The sequence below is a fragment of the Squalius cephalus genome (assembly GCF_949319135.1).
Source record: "Squalius cephalus genome assembly, chromosome: 11".
In the NCBI taxonomy this organism is placed as follows: domain Eukaryota; kingdom Metazoa; phylum Chordata; class Actinopteri; order Cypriniformes; family Leuciscidae; genus Squalius; species Squalius cephalus.
The window spans coordinates 24,082,112-24,102,731 of record NC_137132.1 but is presented as its reverse complement, the minus strand read 5'-3'; the positions used below and the strand labels follow the sequence as shown (position 1 = coordinate 24,102,731).

Below are 20,620 nucleotides of genomic sequence, written 5' to 3'. Positions count from 1 at the left end.
CGAACACAGAATGCTGCTACGTCAGAGCGGCCAAAGCGTCAACAAGCTTCCTCGTACTTTTTGACAAGCGTCTTTGACTGGGCGGCCAGAGCTTCTTTGCAGCTCAAGTCGGCGGCGGTGTGAACGCACAGTTTTGAGCGCGCAACGTTAAAGTGCCTTTTTAAAAAGCGTTTTAAAAGCTTTTTTTACGTTAAGCATTTTAGAATATCCCGTGGAAAAACCAACTTGTTAACGTTGGCCGGCAGAAGTGCGATCATGGTTTTCCTGATGCTAAATCCAGCCTTGGAGAATATCCTTTCTGATGGTGTACACATACATCCACACTTTAGATTTTCTTATCCCAGACGTTGTTAAAGATTTAAATCCTTGCCGCCAAGACGCTCCTCTGTCGGTCACGGAGTCTATGATTGAAAGTGAAACTTAAATCTGTCACGAGTCACGACACGAGGTGTTTGGATTTATTCACGCACGTTAAAAAATATTTATTAAAAGCTTCTTTCTTTGCACATTTTTATATACAGCATTATCATAATAGGCTGAATATTAACGTATTGACAGAAAACCGGTAGTTCTATGTGAAATCCATAGACAGTATATGGTGAAATCAGACATAATCACCGTGAGATCGGTAGTCAAATCAGGCTCCTCCAAATCGAATCTTCGACTATTCGGGGTCACCCCTTATTTATTTGTTTGTTTGTTCACATACATTGTTTATTTCCTTAATTCATTTGTGTTTGTTTATAATTCCTTGCTTTGACTAACTTTAACCAGCATACTTCACTCATGACTTTACTCGCAAACTTCTGATTCTTTAGGCTTATTTTGAATTAACTTTATTTTATTTTATTTATTTTTTTATTCTATTATTTTCGCATATTTCTTGGGACCTTTATTTTGAATTCTTACACACTTCTGATTCTGATGGACTTTTATTTTAAATTTCTTCCTGCTTCCTGCTTCAAGTTGGTGTCTCGTGACAAATCCTATGATATTTGGATTGTGGATACAAACACCAGCAGGTTAGAAAAAGACTCACATTTGGTTTTAATCGCTTTTTCAATACAATTACTGTGCATAATTCATTAATATCAAAACATACGCGCTAAACAATATCATCATAATTTAATTAAAAGCAATTTACAGCAAAACGTAAATGCGTATTGTATTAACTAATAGCCTAAGCCTAAATAGCATTTATGGACATTTTGTCATGGAAGTCCTATGATACTCCTTTAAGCACTTTAGAATACAGTGTAAAGTAGTATATGAAAATGGTAATCATTAAATGTCGTGGTATACATTAAAAATACCATGGTATTTAAATACTGACACCATAACTATACCATGGTAAAGCTTACTGAGTAATCAACTGATATAAACATGTATCTTCCAGGTGTGCAATCATGGCAAGCAACAAATTCCAAATCGTGGTACAGGGAGAAGCATCAGAAACTGATTCGGATGATGAAGTGTACATCACCTCTGCCCCTCCTGTCCATGCATCATCATCTTCATCATCAGGTATGAAGGTGGCAGGAGAAGCGTCCGAGACCGACAGCGAGGATGAGGAGGAGAGAGCGCGCAGACTGGCCTCTGAAAGCCAACAGCAGATGCTCCGCAAAGATCTGCCTCCTCTCATCGTGATCAGGAACACACCTGCGACAGTGTGCGGACAGGAGGACCGATCGTCGCCTGTGTCCAGACCTGACTCAGGTCGCTTTAACTCATTACTTCAGCAGAAACTGCTGGAGAGCAATGCACGACTGTGCACTGACATCAATCAAAGCCTGAAACAGGTGTATCAGAACGCTGCCAGGGACATAAGACAGGCCACCACTCAGCTCAACAACTCTCAGACAGGCATCATCAACGCGTCCCACAGCATTAGACTCATTCTGGAGGACCTGAAGTCAGTGTCTGAGAAGATCGACATCATTACGAGCTGTCACCTGCTGCCGGACATCACCATGCCAAACCCCGTATCTGGACAATCCTAATCAAATGCTTGAGAGTGAGTTGAGACAGCTTTAAATGACATATGAGCCTGTTGAAGGTCCAATAAAAGCCACAGCTTGGATACATTTGAATGATTTTCTTGGATGCTACATGACGTGTGGAATGTGTCAGGAGCCGCCCTAGTCATTGACCAACATGGCCATGATTATTAGTGATCGGTAATAACATGGAAATTTGCTTGGGCTGATTTGCTGAATGCACTGAGAATATATATAAAATAAATATATAAAATAAAAGGTTAACTTGTCTGTTGTGTAAACTAAATTTCTCTTCTTTTTTTTAGCATTTAGGTTGAAATATAAATCTGATTTAGGGAATGTAGCCTAACTAATCTTTTAGTTCATGCAAAAAATATCATTTTTAAATAAATAAAAAAATTTGATATAATTAAAATATAATTATTATTGAAATTATAAATAATGCAGGTCATAAATAAACTGTGTGTAGCAATATAATAAATACATGTTTAAAGGAAAGTATATATTTAGGGCTTTTTAGCAGTTCACTTACAATTTCCTGCAGTTAATGTAATAAATAATATTTGAATTATATTAATATTAATATTATTACTAAATAATATAATATTAAATATTTCAGGTAATAATAAACTGCATATATATATATATATATATATATATATATATATATATATATATGTGCTTTTATAAATGTCACACTGAAGGTCACTGCTGTTACTATTATGTCAAATTGCCAAATATGAGTTTCATTTTTTTTCACTTGCTGCATATTTTGCAACAGTATAGATATTTTTTAGCCCTTTAGCCATAAAATTGTCACACACAAAAATCAGTGCAAAAAAGCATCACTCATAGCCTGAATTTGATTAGAAACTTTATTGAAACATACAGGTCTGTGATTGACCACTGGAGAGAAGTTCCAGTGCTGCCATTTTAGAAATGTATAAATTTATGATGAGTGGAGAACATGAAAGCTTCATAGCACCACCTTGATCGGAATAAACACAAGTAGGAAATGCGGCAGACACATACGGCCATTTTCCATTAAATCTGCTGCATGCGTACACTTTGAAACGCCAACAGCTGAGTTTGAAAGGCACTTCGATGACAGATTTACCTACATTTGTAACAATCTCTTGTGTACCTACGACTAAATTACTAAATCATAACCTGTTTCTAAACATCAATAAGGCACTGCCCATAAGACTAGACACTTTGCTCATTCTATAAAGCTTATCTTTTCACTATACATTTATTTTCAGACACAATCTTAATCTTTTTTTTCTTTTTTTTTTTAAAGGACACTGATGCTGCACCTTGATTAGAGTTGTGCAAATTTGAAGCAATGATTAAAGCGATATAAATAAACCTTTAAGAAATGCTTTGATGGACAGTAATGATCACATCAATAGTATCAAAAGAAGTTAGTTTTCAGACGCTCCCTACAGGCAATCCTGCACATAACACTCACACATGAACTCTCTCTCGCTCGTGTGCACGGGTTTCTTTCACAGAGGCACAATAGTGCAAAGAGATGTGCAAACACTTTGACAGACGTTCAGAAATAAGACATGCTCACACTTACAGAAATAAAGTCACAAGATGTGATTAGTAGAGCTATTGCAGGTGGCAGTAACATGTATAATAAAAAATGAACTTTGTTATCTAAAGTATAACACTGAGATTGAAAGGAAATAAAGGACTGATAGTACAGTAATAATGCTACAAAAGCCTTAGTTTCCAGGTAAACAACTAAACCAAACTAAACTGATCTGGAAAAAGTCTAGAAACAAATGACAAAAAAAAAATCTAAACAATACATTCAATATGAAATAAACAAGAATGAAAAAAGCCACAGGGATTTTTTTTTTTTTTTAAAAGAAAGGGAAAAATCTCACATTCTGTTATTGTCATTTATGATATTACAAAAGGAAAACAGTATTTTTTTTTTCTTCCAAAATACAGTTTTTCTCAAATGTGCAAAAAAGAAAACAAATGACAACTTCCTGTTTCAAAAATGTGAACTCAGTCCTCCAGTATTTCAGCTTACAGTATAAATGAGATTTCAGTTAGAAAGTATTGCACGTTAAAAATGTGATTTGTCAAGTCATGATGTGGGGATTTTTCTAACCGTTAAGGATTACATTTGAATCCAGCAAAAGTCATTGTTCCCCACCCACAATTCTTATGACGAATGATTTGAACATGCCCGAACATCCCAATTTGGAGTTTGGGATTATACCCAGAATGCTCTATACTCAATTTCCTTCATTTAGTTATCATTTTGAACCATCCAAGAAAAGGTATACACAATTGTAAGAATTCAAAACTATATGCAGAAGTAATTGATAATCGTTTGGTTAAATTTAGGCATAATAATAATAATGTCCGGTCATATTGTGGGTGAGGTTCAATTGGTCAGATCACCTAAAAGATTAAGTCTGATTGGTCAGGTCATATAATTGGTGACGTCTGATTGGTCAGGTCATATAATGAGTGATGGCTCTCAAAGCATAGAGCAGCTCTGCCTGCATTCGAGCCTCCATTAGAAGCAAATTCACATGAACCTGGATAAAGGAAAGAAAGGTAATTGAGAATATCAGCATATTTAGAGGAAAATGAATGCTGAAAACATAGTAATAAGTAATAGTATTTCACATGATAATATGACTTGCCTTTTCGGAGTGTCTGAACTGGTGCCAGTAGCTCTCGTACATGCGGCGAGTGGTTCGCTCTGGATAACACGTCACTGTTTTGATGTAAACCTTCAGACTGCGCTCCAACAACTGATTCACCTCACCGTAGTCATAATCATCATATCTGCAGACGCACAGAATGAAAACACATGTTCATCTTTCAATACTAGGCAGTAAAGAGCTGGACATCAGTACTCCTGGTTGTACTGTGCTAGAACACTAGGGGGCGCTCTGGGCATTCATACTGTACACTATGATTTACAGTGGCAACTAACTTGAAAAAGTTTAAAGTTGGAGTACTGAAAAAATAGAATGTAATTGCACATTACACACTCATGGACGTACCTGATGCCGTACATACAGTGGACGTAGTTGAAGAGAGCCCTGCGCAGCATGCTGGTGTCCACCCCCTCGTGACTGGCCATGTTGTAATAGGTCAGATCACATGCCGTTCTGAACTTATCATCCAATAGGTGACCAATGTCAGAGTACAGCCTGTTGACCAGAGAGAAACCATGATCCTCCCATGAGTAGTCCTATAGAGTGAACAAGACAGAATGATCAATCATTCATTCTCAATAGGGAATTGAAGAAAAATGCTGTGCATGTGTGTACGGGAGGGTAGTTGTCATACTTGTGCTTTAAATGTGGGTGGGTTGTCTTCTCCGTGTCGTGCAAAGTCCTGGTATCCAAACGACGGGTCGTCTACAAACCGAGCCACGGGAGAAGGGGGCACCACTTCCTCATCAAACCCTGAATATGCAAATCACAATATTTGAATACAATATACACAAAACAAAAGGTTGCAAGATCCTTTTTGGGTTTTCAAGCAATAGTTCCAATTCATGCTTGGTTTGGCGTCACTGATGACAAATGGCAAATAAAGTCATACAGGTTTAGAACAACATGTGGCTGAGTAGATGATGACAGAATTCTTCATTTTGGTAATTTAATATTAATTCCCACTTTTATACACAACAGTAACAGAAAAAAACAGTCTTAGTTTTAGTTCAAACATATAATTGGTGTAGAGCGGAAATCTTATATCTCCAAAAATGCTACTTTTCAGGAAATGGAAAAACCTGTGTTGTCAAAGTTTATATTGTGGCTTTATATGTGGTCAGACACTTGCATATGTCATTATATTTTTTATATTTTACCAAAATCAACCTCAAATGGAGTTACGAGGTTTTTGACTAGTGAATTTCGGCCACATCTGAGGCAGTAAGTGCTTCGCATTACATTTTCATCAATTTATTGGTTATGAAGTTTACTGAAGCTACAACCTCATGTTACCTCAAAATCTCATGTTAAAGATGAAGTGATACACACGCTATTTCAGACAGTATTGACTGTGACTCTACGACAAATGCTAGAGACACACTTCTCCGCTCCTCAAACACATAAAGCATTAGTCTTTTTATGTATATATATATATATATATATAGTGTTTCTTGAATAAAGAAAACACTGTACTTATTCAAAGAACCAGTTCTTTATTTCCCTTTGCATTACAAACAAGCAGAGACGCTCCAAAACTGCGAGCGGAACTTCATTCAAGATTGAGGTGGGCGGAGTTATGAGGTTTGACTGACAGTTTGAGGAGCCAATGTAGTTACGAGATTTGGTCACAAGCACTTTTTAATACTTTTCATTGGTTAAATATTTGCAAAAATCCCAAGACAGACATAAAGGGTGACCAATAGTAATGATTTATGACGAAATATGGAGATACAAGATTTCTGCCAGACAACATCGATATTTAAAAGTTTCAGATTTTATTAGCATGTACTATCATTATCATTATGCCAGCAAATATGAATAATAGTATAAATTGAAAAAGAGTAGATGTACAGTATCTGTGTTGTAATACCTGCAGACACCACCAGAAGACTCTCTTTCTTCTCTTTCTCGAAGCGAGTGAACATCTCCTCCTCTGACGCATCATCGTCTTCTCTCTCCTCCAGCAATCGCTTCATTCTCTCCATCAGTGCTTCCAGCTCACTCTAAAATACACAACAATGGAGTTCAAAAAAATGACATGCTACTTTTGTCCAAACAAATAAAGATAGCCCTGAATATGCACAGAGTATGCATACTATTAATATGCAGATGAATGTCATCAAACTTGTCAAGAGCAAGATAAAATAAAAATGTGTGTATATGTATAATATATTATAATGTAATGCACAGTGTATATATATATATATATATATATATATATTATATATATATATATATATATTATTTCATATGATATATATAGTATATATTCCACATCATATGTTGCAATGAAGAACCACAATAACTATTCGGGCACATCCCTAACATGGATACTCTGTAATGTTTTCCTACCCCAGTGTTAGGGTTACGCAGGGGGTTCCCGTTGGCTTGGTTGCCGTTTGTTAGGTGACAGGTGCATAAACCCGCCATGTCTAGAGGGCAAAGGTCATCCGTGACCCCGTTGACCTCTGTGACCTCAGGGTCAGGGTTGACTCCGCTACCAAACACAAAACTAGCCAAGGCATGGAAATGAGCCAACAGTACGACAGCATGAACCAGCTCTGCCAGAGACCAGCTGTGCTCTCCTGTCTTCACCAGAGCCTGAGAAACAAAGAGTGTAAGATCATTAACATTTGATAGGAAATATTTAGCATGACATTACATTTATCTCAGAAAAGTCATTCAGTGTCCATAGCTGTCCATAGTGTAAAAAAAAAAAAACTCTGGAGAGAAGAATTTTGTTAAATATATGCACTATATTACATATCCATTATATTTTTACTTAACCTGTTGTCTTCATTATTTTAATCTGAGTTTGAATAAATCTGAAATCTTATTACGGCCACCATTTAAATATTATATTTAAAAAACAAATTGGAGTAGAAACATAATTAGGTAACACTTTACAATAAGGTTTCATTAATTAACATTACTTAACTACATTAGCAAAGATGAACTATGAATGAACAATACTTTCAACATTTACTAATACATTATTAAAATCAAAAGTATTTGTTAACATTAGTTAATGCACTGTGGACTAACATGAACAAACAATGAACAGCTGGATTTTTATTGACTAACATTAAAAAAGATTAATAAATAAATACTGTAACAAATGGATTGCTCTTTATTAGCTCATTTTAGTAATACATTAACCAATGTTAACAAATTAAACCTTATTGTAAAATGTTACCCATAATTAAAAAGTGAATATAAAAACTGCAATTTAAATGTTTACATTCAACTCATATATTTTTTTATTTGGAGTGTTGATTATTAAATAAATTTGATTACCTAATTAATTATTAAATAAACTTTATTTTCAGTTTTTGGTGTTTCAGTTAAAAAAAAAAAAGTAATTTTTTGATTCACAAAGAATTAACACAAAATTGGATTGAAAATGCAATGCTTTTATTTACAAGACGATATTCGGATGCCACCCTCTCAATCAAACATGCTTGAGTGACGTCATGTGACAATAAATGTAGTCAGAAATGTTTATTGTTGCAAAATGATTGCATAATGCAAAAAAAATCAGCTAGAATACTGAGCAGTAAAAAAGATCACTAGTGTGTTACCTTTATATGTTGCTTTGTAATGAGCCAGGGTCTGTGCGCGAGGATCTTGTTAATCTCGTTGAGGTTGCGGAGTCGTTGCGGGCAGAACTCCAGACCTCTCAGCCAATCAGAACACACGCCTATCTGCTCGAACTCCTGCATGTGGTGACACACCAGCGAGGAACACTGGTGCCGCGCTGCAGCCTGCAAAACACACGACAAAAATCACTCCTAGAACTGTTCCAGTTGAATAAAGTCTCCCTTGAAAGTGTTTCTGTATGTGTTTGTACCATTATAGCGATGTAATGTCTGTAGTGGAGTGGTAGGGGGCCATCCATCCTCAAGAGGTAATAGTGGCAGCGCAGGAAGGCTTGCAGATAATGCGGGTGGAGCCCCATCACCTGCGTCAGGTTGTCCACGCGCCCGCTGAACTCTTCGTCTAAGAACATCACTGTGGAGTCACTCAGAGGCATGGCTCCTAGGATCTGGGGTTGAGGATCAGAACACGGGACATTTCACAACAGTGCAAAATATTGACTATATTTTTCCTTACATAAAAGTACTGCAAAGTAATGCAAATTAAACACGTGGTGTATAGAACTAAATTGTGTCTGATTTTGTAATATGAGACGGCACCAATATGCGATGCTATGAATCAGAGCCAAGAAAGATTTGAACTCTGGCTCAGGTTAATCTTAATTCAATTGGACAGATGCTATAATTCAATTTACAATCCAAATACACTTTCTTAGATCTCCCGGCACGCTTAAATCGGATTCAATGAAAATGATCTCCTGAACTGGCTGAACTCAAAACAAAAGTGAAATGAACACCAGCTGACTCGAGAAAGAATGATTACAGTATCTGAGTTAGGTGAACTCGGATTGAGTGAGTGTGTGAGAGAAAAAGTGGTAATATTGTGGTATACTGATATACTATGCTACTGAATGAACCATATGAACTATGTATGAACCATTCAAAAGAAATGAATACTTTTATTTAGTAAGGACGCGTTAAATTGTTAAGATTTAAATTTCAAATAAATGCTGTTCTTTTGAACTTTTTATCCGTCAAAGCATCCTGAAACAAACGTGTAACGTGTATACACTAGGGATGCACCGGTATGAAAATTTTGGCCGATACCGATAACCGATAATTTGTTACATTTGAAAGCCGATAACCGATATATTGGCCCATAAATCTAAATCCAAATTTGTAATTACTTTTTGAGAGCCTGATTACAAAAACAAAAGTTTCACTATTAAAAGCCATGTCCCAAAACACAATTATAATGTTCTCATTATAATTTTATGAAGCCGATATCACAGCACATAACTGTATTTTCCTTATTTGAAGTGATTCCAATCATATTTCAAGCAATTTAAAGCCATCATGGTGAACAGTGCGAATCTGAAGAGTCTCAGCTGAAGGAAATAATACATTATTTATCGGCTTTAATATATCGGACAAATTTTCTTATCAGGCCGATAACGATAACATAAAAAATTTGTATATATCGGCCGATACCGATATGGTGGCCAATATATCGTGCATCCCTAGTATACACAAAAATATTAAGCAGCACAAATTAAGTAATGATGCTGAAAATTCAGCTTTGTCATTGGATAAATAACTGACATTTTAAAATATATTCAAATAGAAAATGTTATTTTAATTTGTACAAATATTTCACAATATTACTGTTTAATATTGTAATCAAATAGATGAAGCCTTGGTTAACATAAAGACTTTTTTTTTTTTAAACATTAAAAACAAAATCTTACTAACCCTAAAAGATCATGGTTATACCATGGTATATGTCAAAAAAAATCATGGTGTAACCATTGTACCATCTCTGAGCCAAGAAATGCAACTTATAATATTTTGTTATTAGTATTACCTCATTTTCTGGAATAAATGAGCTTGGTCCTGTTGATATGTGTCTTGACATCTTCATTCCTTTTTCCTGTGAAACAATAACATTTATGATGAATATGATGAAAATATCCAGACAATACGATTCAATTATTATTATTATTTTTACAGAAATGTGTATTTGCACATGCAGAGACAACTGTAAGTTAAAGGAGAACTCCGGTCAATTTTAACATTGAGCTCATTTTTTTGTACATTTGGAGTGCTGTCAATACAGAGAACAACGACAAAAATCGGTGTTGCCTACACCGAGTTATTCCATTATTCTATCCAAAGTAGTCGATTGCAGAGTTCACACGCATAGGTTTAATACCTATGATCACGCGCGTGAACTCGGCAATCGACTACTTTGGACTTCAACCGAAAAACAGGATGTAAACAAAGGTATTTGCGCTGGCTTAAATAACATCTTTTTTATACATTTCTTTCACATCTACTGCAGTCAGATTCACTCGTGTTCACTCAGAAGGAATCACTCACATTTTCTGTGCACTTGTAATGACACATCAAGGATGTTAAGAGGCTAAAAGCAGGTTTAGTACTTGCCCCATTGAAGTCAACAGGGTGCAAATTTTAAAAATAGAATAACTCGGTGTAGGCAACACCGATTTTTGTCGTTGTTCTCTGTATTGACAGCACTCCAAATGTACAAAAAAATGAGCTCAATGTTAAAATTGACCGGAGTTCTCCTTTAAGCCATCTGTAGCTTGATTCTGCACAGCAACAGTAGCTCAACCAATGGCGTGCGTTTGGGGGCGGGTCTATCCGTTTATTCAACCAATGGCAGGCAGGTGAAAACTTGTTTGAAAGCAGTCATTATAAGAAACACTACTACCTTAAAAACTGTCTAACAAGCATAAAGTAAATTCCTAGACAGATAATGTGATAAAAGTATATAATAGTGTGTTTAATGTATATATTTTAAAGGGCACAACATAGTTTTTTCAGGTCGATTTTGAGTCTCCCTGCTGGGGTTTATTTTGAAAGTCTCTGCCAGCGTTTTGTTCCTGTTACAGTGAAAGGTAAGGAGTTCCACGAATGCTGTGTTTGTGTTTTATCTATGTGTGTGTGTGTTCGCTAAACTCTCTATAATGCCAAGGGTGTAAGGGTCACTTCAGTTCAGTGGCCCGAGGACTGGACACACCAAACCTCTTTCCCCGTCATTCTCACCCTCTCCTGCACTTTATCTATCCTTCCTTCCTTCTCTTCATGGTTTGTGTTTGTTCAGGATATCTCACCCCTTACCCCTAACCACCACAAATACACAAACGGTGTTGTATTTGCGGTCAAAGGTGTTTTGCCTCCACTCTGCGGCCTTGGTGTAAACCTGTGCTGTTTATAAAACACAAACCTGGAACTACCAAGATTCTGCACTGACACAGACACTAAATCTGATGCACAAGGTGCTCAAACATGTGTTTTTCTCTCTATTTGCAGTCAAGTTGTTTTGCAATGATGCAAAAACTGTGAGAGGAAAGATTGAGCAACACGAAATACAGGGAGAGTTTTGTTTTGGGGCTTGTTGGTTTCTTACATCCACTGCTCTGTTGGAAGAGAACAAGACACTACATATAAAATAAAGAGAGTAAATAGACTGTGCAAAGAAAGAGGGAAAGCGGCAAACAGAGGGAGGGCAGAGGAGGGGAAAAATACAGAAAACTCTTTTGAAAGAGAGGCCTCCAGCATTAAGCAACTCGACTGAAACACATTCACAGTGTTTGCACAGTGCACACCATTGTTGTTGTTGCAAACTAAAACTAGTAAAAATTGTTTCGTTCAGTAGTGTACATTTTAATTAAGCAAATGATACGAGTCATAACCCTCTTGTGTGAGTGTATTTTTCATCACAAGAAGCCTTTCTCTCATCTCTGTTACATAATAATCAAAGTCAAACATGTAAAGCAAGAGAGAACAGATAAGACAGAAAGAGAACCTCAGAATATGTGAAACTAATTTGTTCTATGTGCTTTATGTCATGCTTGTGTGTATTTGCAATGAGGTTGCACTGATTGGCCATCCCGACTTGTTTGACACTCACGGAAACATTGACATGGACCTGTGACCATTGTGACCTGCACCATGAAAACGCATCAATGCTCCTGGCCAATCAAAGAACAGCGTACTATCAGCACTGATAATGCTTGAGACTGTCATTCTGTGGCACCATGGTAACGGTTCTGTTGTCATAACAGCAGCATGAGTGTCCATGGATAGAGGCAGCGTCTTCCTCAAATAGTCTGGGACAGTGTCTAGATTAAAAAAAAAAAAGATCTCTTCAATAAGAATAATACGAAAGTTAATCAAAAACTAATTTCTATGGTTTTAAAATTCGGAGGGATGTAATAGGACTCATAAAAAAGAACGTCTGAAATTTTAATCTTCGCATATGAATACTTTTTAATACATTTCAATAAAAAATATTGAAAGGCTATTGACAAAGAACCAAATATCATAAATAATTTATGATAACAAAAATGTCAAAGCATGCATCATGTTATGCATTCAATTAAAGTGTGGAAAGAACTACTCATTGATAAAAGGTAAAAAAAATTGATCATTAATTAAAAAACTTGAGGCCTTACAAAAGTTGACCATAAGCCAAATATACTTTTACTAATGTATTTTCGCTATCTTTTTTAAAGAGACTGTACACAACACTAACAAATTTTAGTAACTAGTACTTTGTCAGAAAATATGAGCACCCTTTGTTTTCTTTTACTATTAGGCCCGTTCACACCAAGAATAATATTTATAAAGATAACTATAGTTATATCTATATTAGCGTCCACACCAACAGATGGTTCTGTTCGTTAGAAGCACTAGTTTTGTCGTATGTCACTTTAAAGCTACACTGTGTAGGATTTTCTCCCATCTAGCGGTGAAATTGTATGACTACCAACTGAATATTACTTTCTAGCCCCTCCCATTCCAAGGGCATTTTAAGTCCTACGGTGGCCGTATTATTTCGAATCTGCCGGCAGTCGCGAGTAATCTCCCCCTCGCATTCGTCACGGTGCCACTGAGTGTAAAAACGCGAAAGGCGAAGCTTGAATTTCCAGGTATGTCCCTCTTTGGCTAATGTATTTTCAAGATGGAGGTGCAACATGGCTTCCGCCATTCGAGCGACTCGCTCGTATGTATACTAAATGGCAGATTCTACGCTTACGAGAATACTTAATTAGTTGGTAGAAGTAATTACACATTAATGAGCACATATCATTTTGAAAGAACAAAGTGTTTTTTGCTAAGAATCAACTTAAAAAATGACACCGTGTAGCTTTAAATGCTTCACTCTAAATGTATTTAAATGCATTAAAGCAGGATGGATTCTGATTGGCTGTCAGTGTTTTTATCAGTTTTTTTTATCATTCATCAGCTGGAGAAAATCGTTCTGAAAGTGATTCCAATGATATAGATAACGATAACGAGACTTCTCTGTGCTCTTAGTTGTGGTCAGGACTCTGCTACTCTTTTATATTTAGTACTGTACGATAGGTTTTTAGAACTAGAGGTATTTCTTTATCGTTAATGTTATAGTTATCATTTGGCTGCAATGTTCCACGTTACTTATACAATCGTAGTATAACCACTTTTACCACGTAAACATACTAGAATATGCACAGTAGTACTATGATTTCATGACTGTTCAAGGTTACATAAAACCCTCTATACTGCAAGTCTAAGGTAGGTTACCACCCAAACAATTTTAATTTGGTTGCAGAGTTAGTTTTTACAAGTGTGTTTTTATGGTTGTACTGTATGCACAGGTCATTTCATAAAAATCAAGGTTGTGGTTTTAAACGTTAAACAGCCACTCCTTGATCTACAAAAGCCTGTTAAAAAGGCTCAAATGGACTCTGGATTACAGAGAAGATGTCTGAACAGTCAGTACTCTCGTCTCGCCCGTAGACATGTCTGGTTTTATGTATTCAATATTAAAGGATGCTATTGTTCCAGCCCTTCGCACTGTTGCCCAGTCAAGCTTTTGAGTTGAAATGGCTGTCCAGGAATCCTATATGCTTCCTTCCCTTCCAAGACCTGGCGCTCTGCCTTCAGCCGTAGATGCCAGAAGTGGAAGTGCGTTTTAAAGAAAGAGGGAGAAAAAAGTGGGTCTGTCAGACTCAGAGCCTGATTTGTGTGTTCTGTGTTCTGGGGGAAAGTGCAGAAATCTTTGTCTCTATGACAGCACAGGTATGTGTAGAAAAAAAGCACACATAAACACACTAATACAGTACTTACATAAGTCCGCTTTGAGAGAGAGAGAGAGAGAGAGAGAGAGAGAGAGAGAGAGAGAGAGTGAGAGTGAGAGAGTGAGAGTGAGAGAGTGAGAGAGTCCAGATATGTTAACAAATATTCAGCGTCTCAGTGAGGATTAGGATTAGGTTTGATCTCCAGTGAAGTTTTTAACGGGATGTAATGATGAGAGAACGGGGGTTATTACGGAGCAGTTTATTGGGGATTACTTTATCCACTTAGAATGGTAAGATCAAGGATAAATTAAATTGAGGATGATGTGTAATTTATAGTGAAATACAGGTCTTAATAATAGAGCATTCAAAATGTGTTTAAACCAGTGAAACCATCTTTGTCAAGGAAATAAAATTAAAATATAAATATTAGATGAAAAACTTAACTTAAAAAAACAGAAATGTTGTAATTTTTGGCAACAAACTAATCAAATATAACTAAAATGACTGAAACTAAAACCCAACACAAATTAAAGCTAAATAAAATATATATTTATTTAAAAAATAATAAAAATGGCAAAAGCTAAAAATTCATATGAAAACAGGAAATAATTAATTAATAATAATTAGCATATAAATAATACTAAAATAGCACTGTTCTCAATACTCCACACGATTCGGTATCATCATGTAGCACAAATGGTGCGAGTTGCATGCCAAAGATTAATATATTTTTTCGAAACTTCTAAGAATAGCATATAAATTAAATCAGTTACTGATCAAATAAATTACATTTTTATAAAATGATTGTGCATTATTGTACGCCAGTTGCTTGCACATGAAATAAACTAAATGAATAAAAAATGCTCTGTAAATAAAAGCAAATATCCATTTTTAAAACATTAAAAGTAATTTTCAATGTTTTTTTTACTACATTTTCTGACATAACAGCCTTTCTTTCTCTCATTAGGATCCTCTCCCTGGTGATCACTTGATTGCGTCAGCATCTGTGGCCCTTGAATGATGCCATTAAACTCATAAAAGATTATGCAACAGGTTTTAGTTTTGCTTGAGCAGACGCCTAGTGGCACCATGACAAATGTCCCAGGCCGGCACTTGCGTCCTCATTCAATTAGTGGTTTGAGTATTTGTAGTTCTCATGGCGATGTCTACCCACAGATCGCTGCTCAAACATGACTACAGGACGTGTATGGCGGCACTGATGCTCTTCCCGACGGCGGGTCACTATGTGGTAATGGGGCAGTGCAATTCATTGGTCAATTATGTCACGCCAGCGCACACGGCAGCTGGAGGAACAGGAAGTGTGTCAGATGCTGAATCAGCAAAACTCAGTTTTATATAGAGCTCTCTTTCAAGCAGGAAAACATTGATATACAAAACTGGTTGCATCGACGCAAGTCGGTTTTGTTGCCGTTCAGAATCCACAGTAGAGCCATTGTTGCTTGTTCTCTGAAGCATGTGTGACAGCAAACAGAAATATAGACAGGTAAAAACGAACCAACACAGGTGCTATGCGATAAACAGAGAAAATTATCACTCAAAATAAGATTACAAAGCATGTTAGAAAGTGTTTGATGTCACATTATTCTTCAGATGATCTCTGGGTTCTTTAAAGGAGCAACCAGAAATGAAAATCCTGTCATAATTTTCTCATGCCATTTCAAACATTTTGTAGAGTGAATGATGACAGAAGTTTCATTTTTAGGTGAACTTATTCCTTTAATGCAACAAAAAAGAACTAGAGAATAAAACGTTCTTTGTGGAACTTTAAAAGTTTTCCTAATTGGAAATAATTGGTTCTAATTTGGCTCTAATTACATATATTTTTTCTTCTGCAGGCTAAGGCAAGAGAGAGATTAGTTTGAACTGAATGTTCCCACCCAGCTAGGGCAACAGGTGAGAAGAGACTAGCTATTTGCTGATGAGAGTTATCACAACCAGGGAAACGGGTAATGAAGAACCTTGTCGACATGACAAAGTAACCACAAATCCCTCAAACCTTTCTCATATAGCCTAACAAGAGTTCTCCAAACAGACACACATCGTCATGCACTTAAAATACAGGTTTGCATACAGCCTGCTGCAAAAGAGCAAGATCAAACAAACAGCAAACAGCTTCAGCCAATAGTTCAATCTGATAAATGCCAGCTCGTGTTTCTGTATTAAAGTCCAGTTTGACTTACAACTTTTGGCAGGGTGTGTGTGAGAAGATGTGCAGAGCAGAAGTAGGTCACATGTGTTCGACATGATTTATGAAAGCTAAAAATAACATCTTCCAGCCAAAGAAAAGAGAGAGAGAGAGAGAGAGAGAGAGAGAGAGAGAGAGAGAGAGAGAGATGATGGCAGGATTTCAGATGAGATGAGTAGGTCACTTAGTTAGTCAGCCTCTGATACAATCAAAATGTGAAGAAATGCATACCATTTTAATTTAAACCTGTCAGTATGTTGCAAAAATCTATTATGTACACACACACATATACAGTATATATGTATGTATGTGTGTACACACACTCACACACTGAAAAATATACATACATGAAAAATTAAAAAACGACTAATCCAATTATCTATCAAATAAAAAACAACAACTGATAACATAACATCTACTAGCATAATGAAATATATACTAAAATATATAGACATACTAGTTATTTAAATATGTAATATAGGTGACTAAATAAACATATCTGGGGTCGCCAGAGATATGAGAAATGTCTAATACTCATACACAACCCAATGCAGCTTTCCATCACCAAGATCAACATCAGGATCAAATGCATTAATGTTTTAATAACACAATAAGCCGAAATGGATGCAGAAAAACTGTTTTAGACACACGGAGAAGAACAACGTTACCTTCTCTCTGATCATGTTCCGACCGTGGTTGCAGATATATGCGTTTTCGTTCATTCTGGCAAGCTTCAACCAGGCGAAGAGCTGAATCCCGGTGTCAGTGACGATGAACTGGTCTGGGCATGTTCGCTGCCAGCTCCTCTGTGGGCGATCAAAACCTGAAGGAGGACTGGACACCCCTCCTTATCCCTTCGTGTCTCCCTTCGCAGTGCGCAAAGCTCTCCAAGTGTCCAACTTCAGCATGAACGTGCACCACACGCCCCCTTCAGCTGGCCTCTTTCGCTTCGACTCCCGAGTGAATCGTTCTTGTGAACCGATTCGTAAGTGAATCACTAATAACTGATGACTTCGGTTAAGGGGTGAAACTGTGAGATGGGAAAAAAATGCTATATTAATATCGAGAATAATTAATATTAATATTACCAGTCATTAAAATTCGTTATCGTTAATGTTAGAACAAAACGGCATATTTTCGCGGCATGATGCTAATTATGCGAACATAAATTGCATGAGAAGTTAACCAATTCATCGCGGTTTGTACACATCAACAAACAATACATAAACTATAGCCTACTGCCATTATTTATCATATTATTATAGAATCAAAATCATTTGTTTACCGCAGTTAGCAGCAATTTAACATGAAAAAAATGAAAACGTACGAACCCTTTAACCTTTTCAGACTTAGATGACTCAAATGACTCGGTTCATTGGACCGAAAGAATCGACTCTAAAAAGAATTGGACTTCCCCAAGGTATTCTCTCTATGAGCCACTCCCCCCTCCAACTTTTTCTCTCATGTCCAGACATGTTACCCCCACTTTAAGTGTGCTGCATAATGCATATCAACAAATGTAAGACATTCTGAGAAAGGGCCTTGTATAATTTTTCATGCACAGTAGCCTTGTGTTAAATCCATTCAATTGTTATGAAGGCAGGGGGTGAACATTTTAGGACTTAACAGCTCCCAATGAAATATCTGTGCTGAGATCAGTGGCTCATAGGCTAAAACAGTGTATTGCATCAGGACGTCTGATTAGATTTCACTGTCTCTATATTTTTTTCTAATAAAATGTTTTACCTCACTCGCATTCACTGCTTTTATTTTCTAGGAAAAATAAGCATGGCTGCTCAAACAATTCAAGGCAATCATTGTCTAGAGTGCATATGCAGCAACACAACTCAACAATTGTCTTTTTACAGTGCATGCGGACAGGAGCCTTGAATAGAGTCGGGAATTGCTGACAGAGCGGAACGGCCATGATCAGACGGAGTGGACGGGGGCCAGACCCCGCAGGATTTTCATCCATGGGTTCACGAAGGCGGCCCACGGGGTGCTACTAAAAACATTCCGATGATCTCAGACTGATGTTGCAGAGTTCACATGAAATGAATGCCGGCCTACATAAACTTGTTCATGCTGTGACGATCTGTTGTTCAGACAGATAGCAAAATGTCACTAAACTTAAGGTTTCTACTTAAGAAAGTTAGGGATTTTTTTTTAAAGCAGGACATGTCAGCAGCGTTGCAGCATTTAGTCAGCAAAGTCCGTGGTGATCATTAAACATTAAACCCTTAAGCCGAGAAAATCTGCATGGAGCTTGGTTGAAAAAGAAGCCCAAACTTACAAGTTGTCTTTTTTCTTCCCTGCCACCAGAGTTCAATTTCACCCGGCAACAACGTGATGTCATCAAGAGAGAGTACTAAGCCAATCAGAGTGCTGACTGATCAGCCTTGTGGTCACAGTGGTGTATCCTAGCAATAGCTAAATGGTGCTGGTGTGAACTTCCTGAGACAATCTAGTTTAATGCAACACGCTTAGGAATCGTATCAGTTGATTTTTACATGCATTCTGTTCCCATATAATGGTCTGTTGCTCCAATTCCCCAGAAAATCTAAATCAGAAACTTTTTTGAGACAGTTGCATGCTCATTTATAACTGCACACAGACTAGTTTTTTTTTTATCACTGACAAATTTCAGTCATTTGATTTAATGAGAATAATATACACTATTATAATATATTTTACTTTATTCTGGTGTGTGTGCGGTGCTTTAACGGGATGTAATCCTGCAACAGGACTGCCACCCATTTCCTCCTATTCTGTGAAGGGCTGTTTAGGAAGCCACCTTTGTGTGTTTGTGAAAGTATGCCTGTATTCTAGCAATGGTTCATTTGCTGCCTAAGGTCACAGTTATTTTTTATTCAAGCACATTTCCACAGAGTTTTGACTGTAAAGCTATATGCATGTGAACATGACCCTGCATGCCTGCCTTTATTATATTTGCTGTTTAGTGAGCCTAACTTTCCAGTTTTAACGCAAACTGACTGACTTAGTGTCTGTTCTATCAGATGAAAGATCTGCAAGACTTTCCTGTGTGTTTCATGTTTAGATATAGAGACAGTGGGAGAGCCTGTCAAACAAGCATTTCAGCTCTGATAACCTCATCTACTTCCTATGATAACACCTAAAAATAGTTTGATTAAATCGGACTTAATCCAGTTAAATAGTAAATCAAACTCCTCAATCAAATCTAACACTATTCTTTCACTCTTTTGTGTATTCCAGAGCACTTTTGGTGTGTCTTTTTGATGTTTTGATTAATGTAACTATGATCACTTTCTAGGTGTTTATAATTTTTCTTTTTAGCCATCAATTCAACATTTTAAGGGTCATATAAAACCACATAAGACAAATAATGTTTATTAAATCGCATTGTTTAATAATAATACATGCTTTAAAGGTACACACTAACTTTTTGTTCAAATACACTTTTTTTGTATACACTAATTTTTGTTCAAATTAACAAAATGTGAATAACGACTCATCTTGAGATCCTCTCCATCTAAACTGGTTATATCTCTTAAGCCTATAGTGAAAGTTTTATGAGCAGTAGGATAATCTCGCTTTTTTTTTTTGAGAAAGATACTCATCAGCACAGTCAAGCACAACCAAAACAATGTTCTTCCGCAAAATACATGCAGTTTTGTTTTTTAACCACTAGTTACATAGTGTACCTATAAAAGTTGGAAGTTCTCAATTAAAATCTTCATGATATGAAGCTCTAGGAATTGCTATAGTGTGATTATTATTCCGCTTTTGAATAACTGTTTGAATTTTCCTTGCTTTTATTTTGTGATTATTTTTATTCCTCTCTATGTAAAGCACTTTGAATTGCCACCGTGTATGAAATGCGCTATATAAATAAACTTGCCTAGCCTTGCCTTGATATTATTCTCCAAACATAATATAATTAATTTTGTTAATATTTTATGTGCACAAACACACACACGTTTTCATGTTTTATGGCGACATTTCATAGACATAACGATTTTTATACTATACAAACTGTATATTCTATCCCCCT

General features: G+C 36.5%; 2 protein-coding genes across 2 annotated transcripts; one reads left to right on the top strand and one right to left on the bottom strand.

Moving 5' to 3' along the window:
• The first annotated feature begins 23 nt into the window (after nucleotides 1-23).
• On the top strand, nucleotides 24-2,268 carry bloc1s3 (biogenesis of lysosomal organelles complex-1, subunit 3). The gene is made up of 2 exons (XM_079886148.1): nucleotides 24-1,022; nucleotides 1,397-2,268. Exons 1-2 carry the CDS (start codon nucleotides 925-927, stop codon nucleotides 1,998-2,000), a joined length of 702 nt encoding a protein of 233 aa, XP_079742274.1. The 5' UTR covers nucleotides 24-924; the 3' UTR covers nucleotides 2,001-2,268.
• A 587-nt stretch (nucleotides 2,269-2,855) lies between these two features.
• On the bottom strand, nucleotides 2,856-17,572 carry sesn3 (sestrin 3). The gene is made up of 10 exons (XM_079886143.1): nucleotides 17,256-17,572; nucleotides 10,157-10,222; nucleotides 8,547-8,741; nucleotides 8,278-8,460; nucleotides 7,049-7,297; nucleotides 6,567-6,699; nucleotides 5,328-5,446; nucleotides 5,039-5,229; nucleotides 4,673-4,817; nucleotides 2,856-4,564 (listed from the first exon to the last, which is right to left on the bottom strand). Exons 1-10 carry the CDS (start codon nucleotides 17,307-17,309, stop codon nucleotides 4,478-4,480), a joined length of 1,422 nt encoding a protein of 473 aa, XP_079742269.1. The 5' UTR covers nucleotides 17,310-17,572; the 3' UTR covers nucleotides 2,856-4,477.
• Nucleotides 17,573-20,620: the final 3,048 nt, after the last annotated feature.

What these genes read in the sequence shown, in the direction of transcription:
- bloc1s3 (XM_079886148.1), top strand. Translation starts at nt 925, where the DNA reads ATGGACTTTTATTTTAAATTTCTTCCTGCTTCCTGCTTCAAGTTGGTG. An exon ending in GTGGATACAAACACCAGCAG is followed by an intron (nt 1,023 to 1,396) that starts GTTAGAAAAAGA and finishes TGTATCTTCCAG; the next exon opens with GTGTGCAATCATGGCAAGCA.
- sesn3 (XM_079886143.1), bottom strand. Translation starts at nt 17,309, where the DNA reads ATGAACGAAAACGCATATATCTGCAACCACGGTCGGAACATGATCAGA. An exon ending in GGAACATGATCAGAGAGAAG is followed by an intron (nt 10,223 to 17,255) that starts GTAACGTTGTTC and finishes ATTGTTTCACAG; the next exon opens with GAAAAAGGAATGAAGATGTC. An exon ending in TGCGTAACCCTAACACTGGG is followed by an intron (nt 6,700 to 7,048) that starts GTAGGAAAACAT and finishes TGTGTATTTTAG; the next exon opens with AGTGAGCTGGAAGCACTGAT.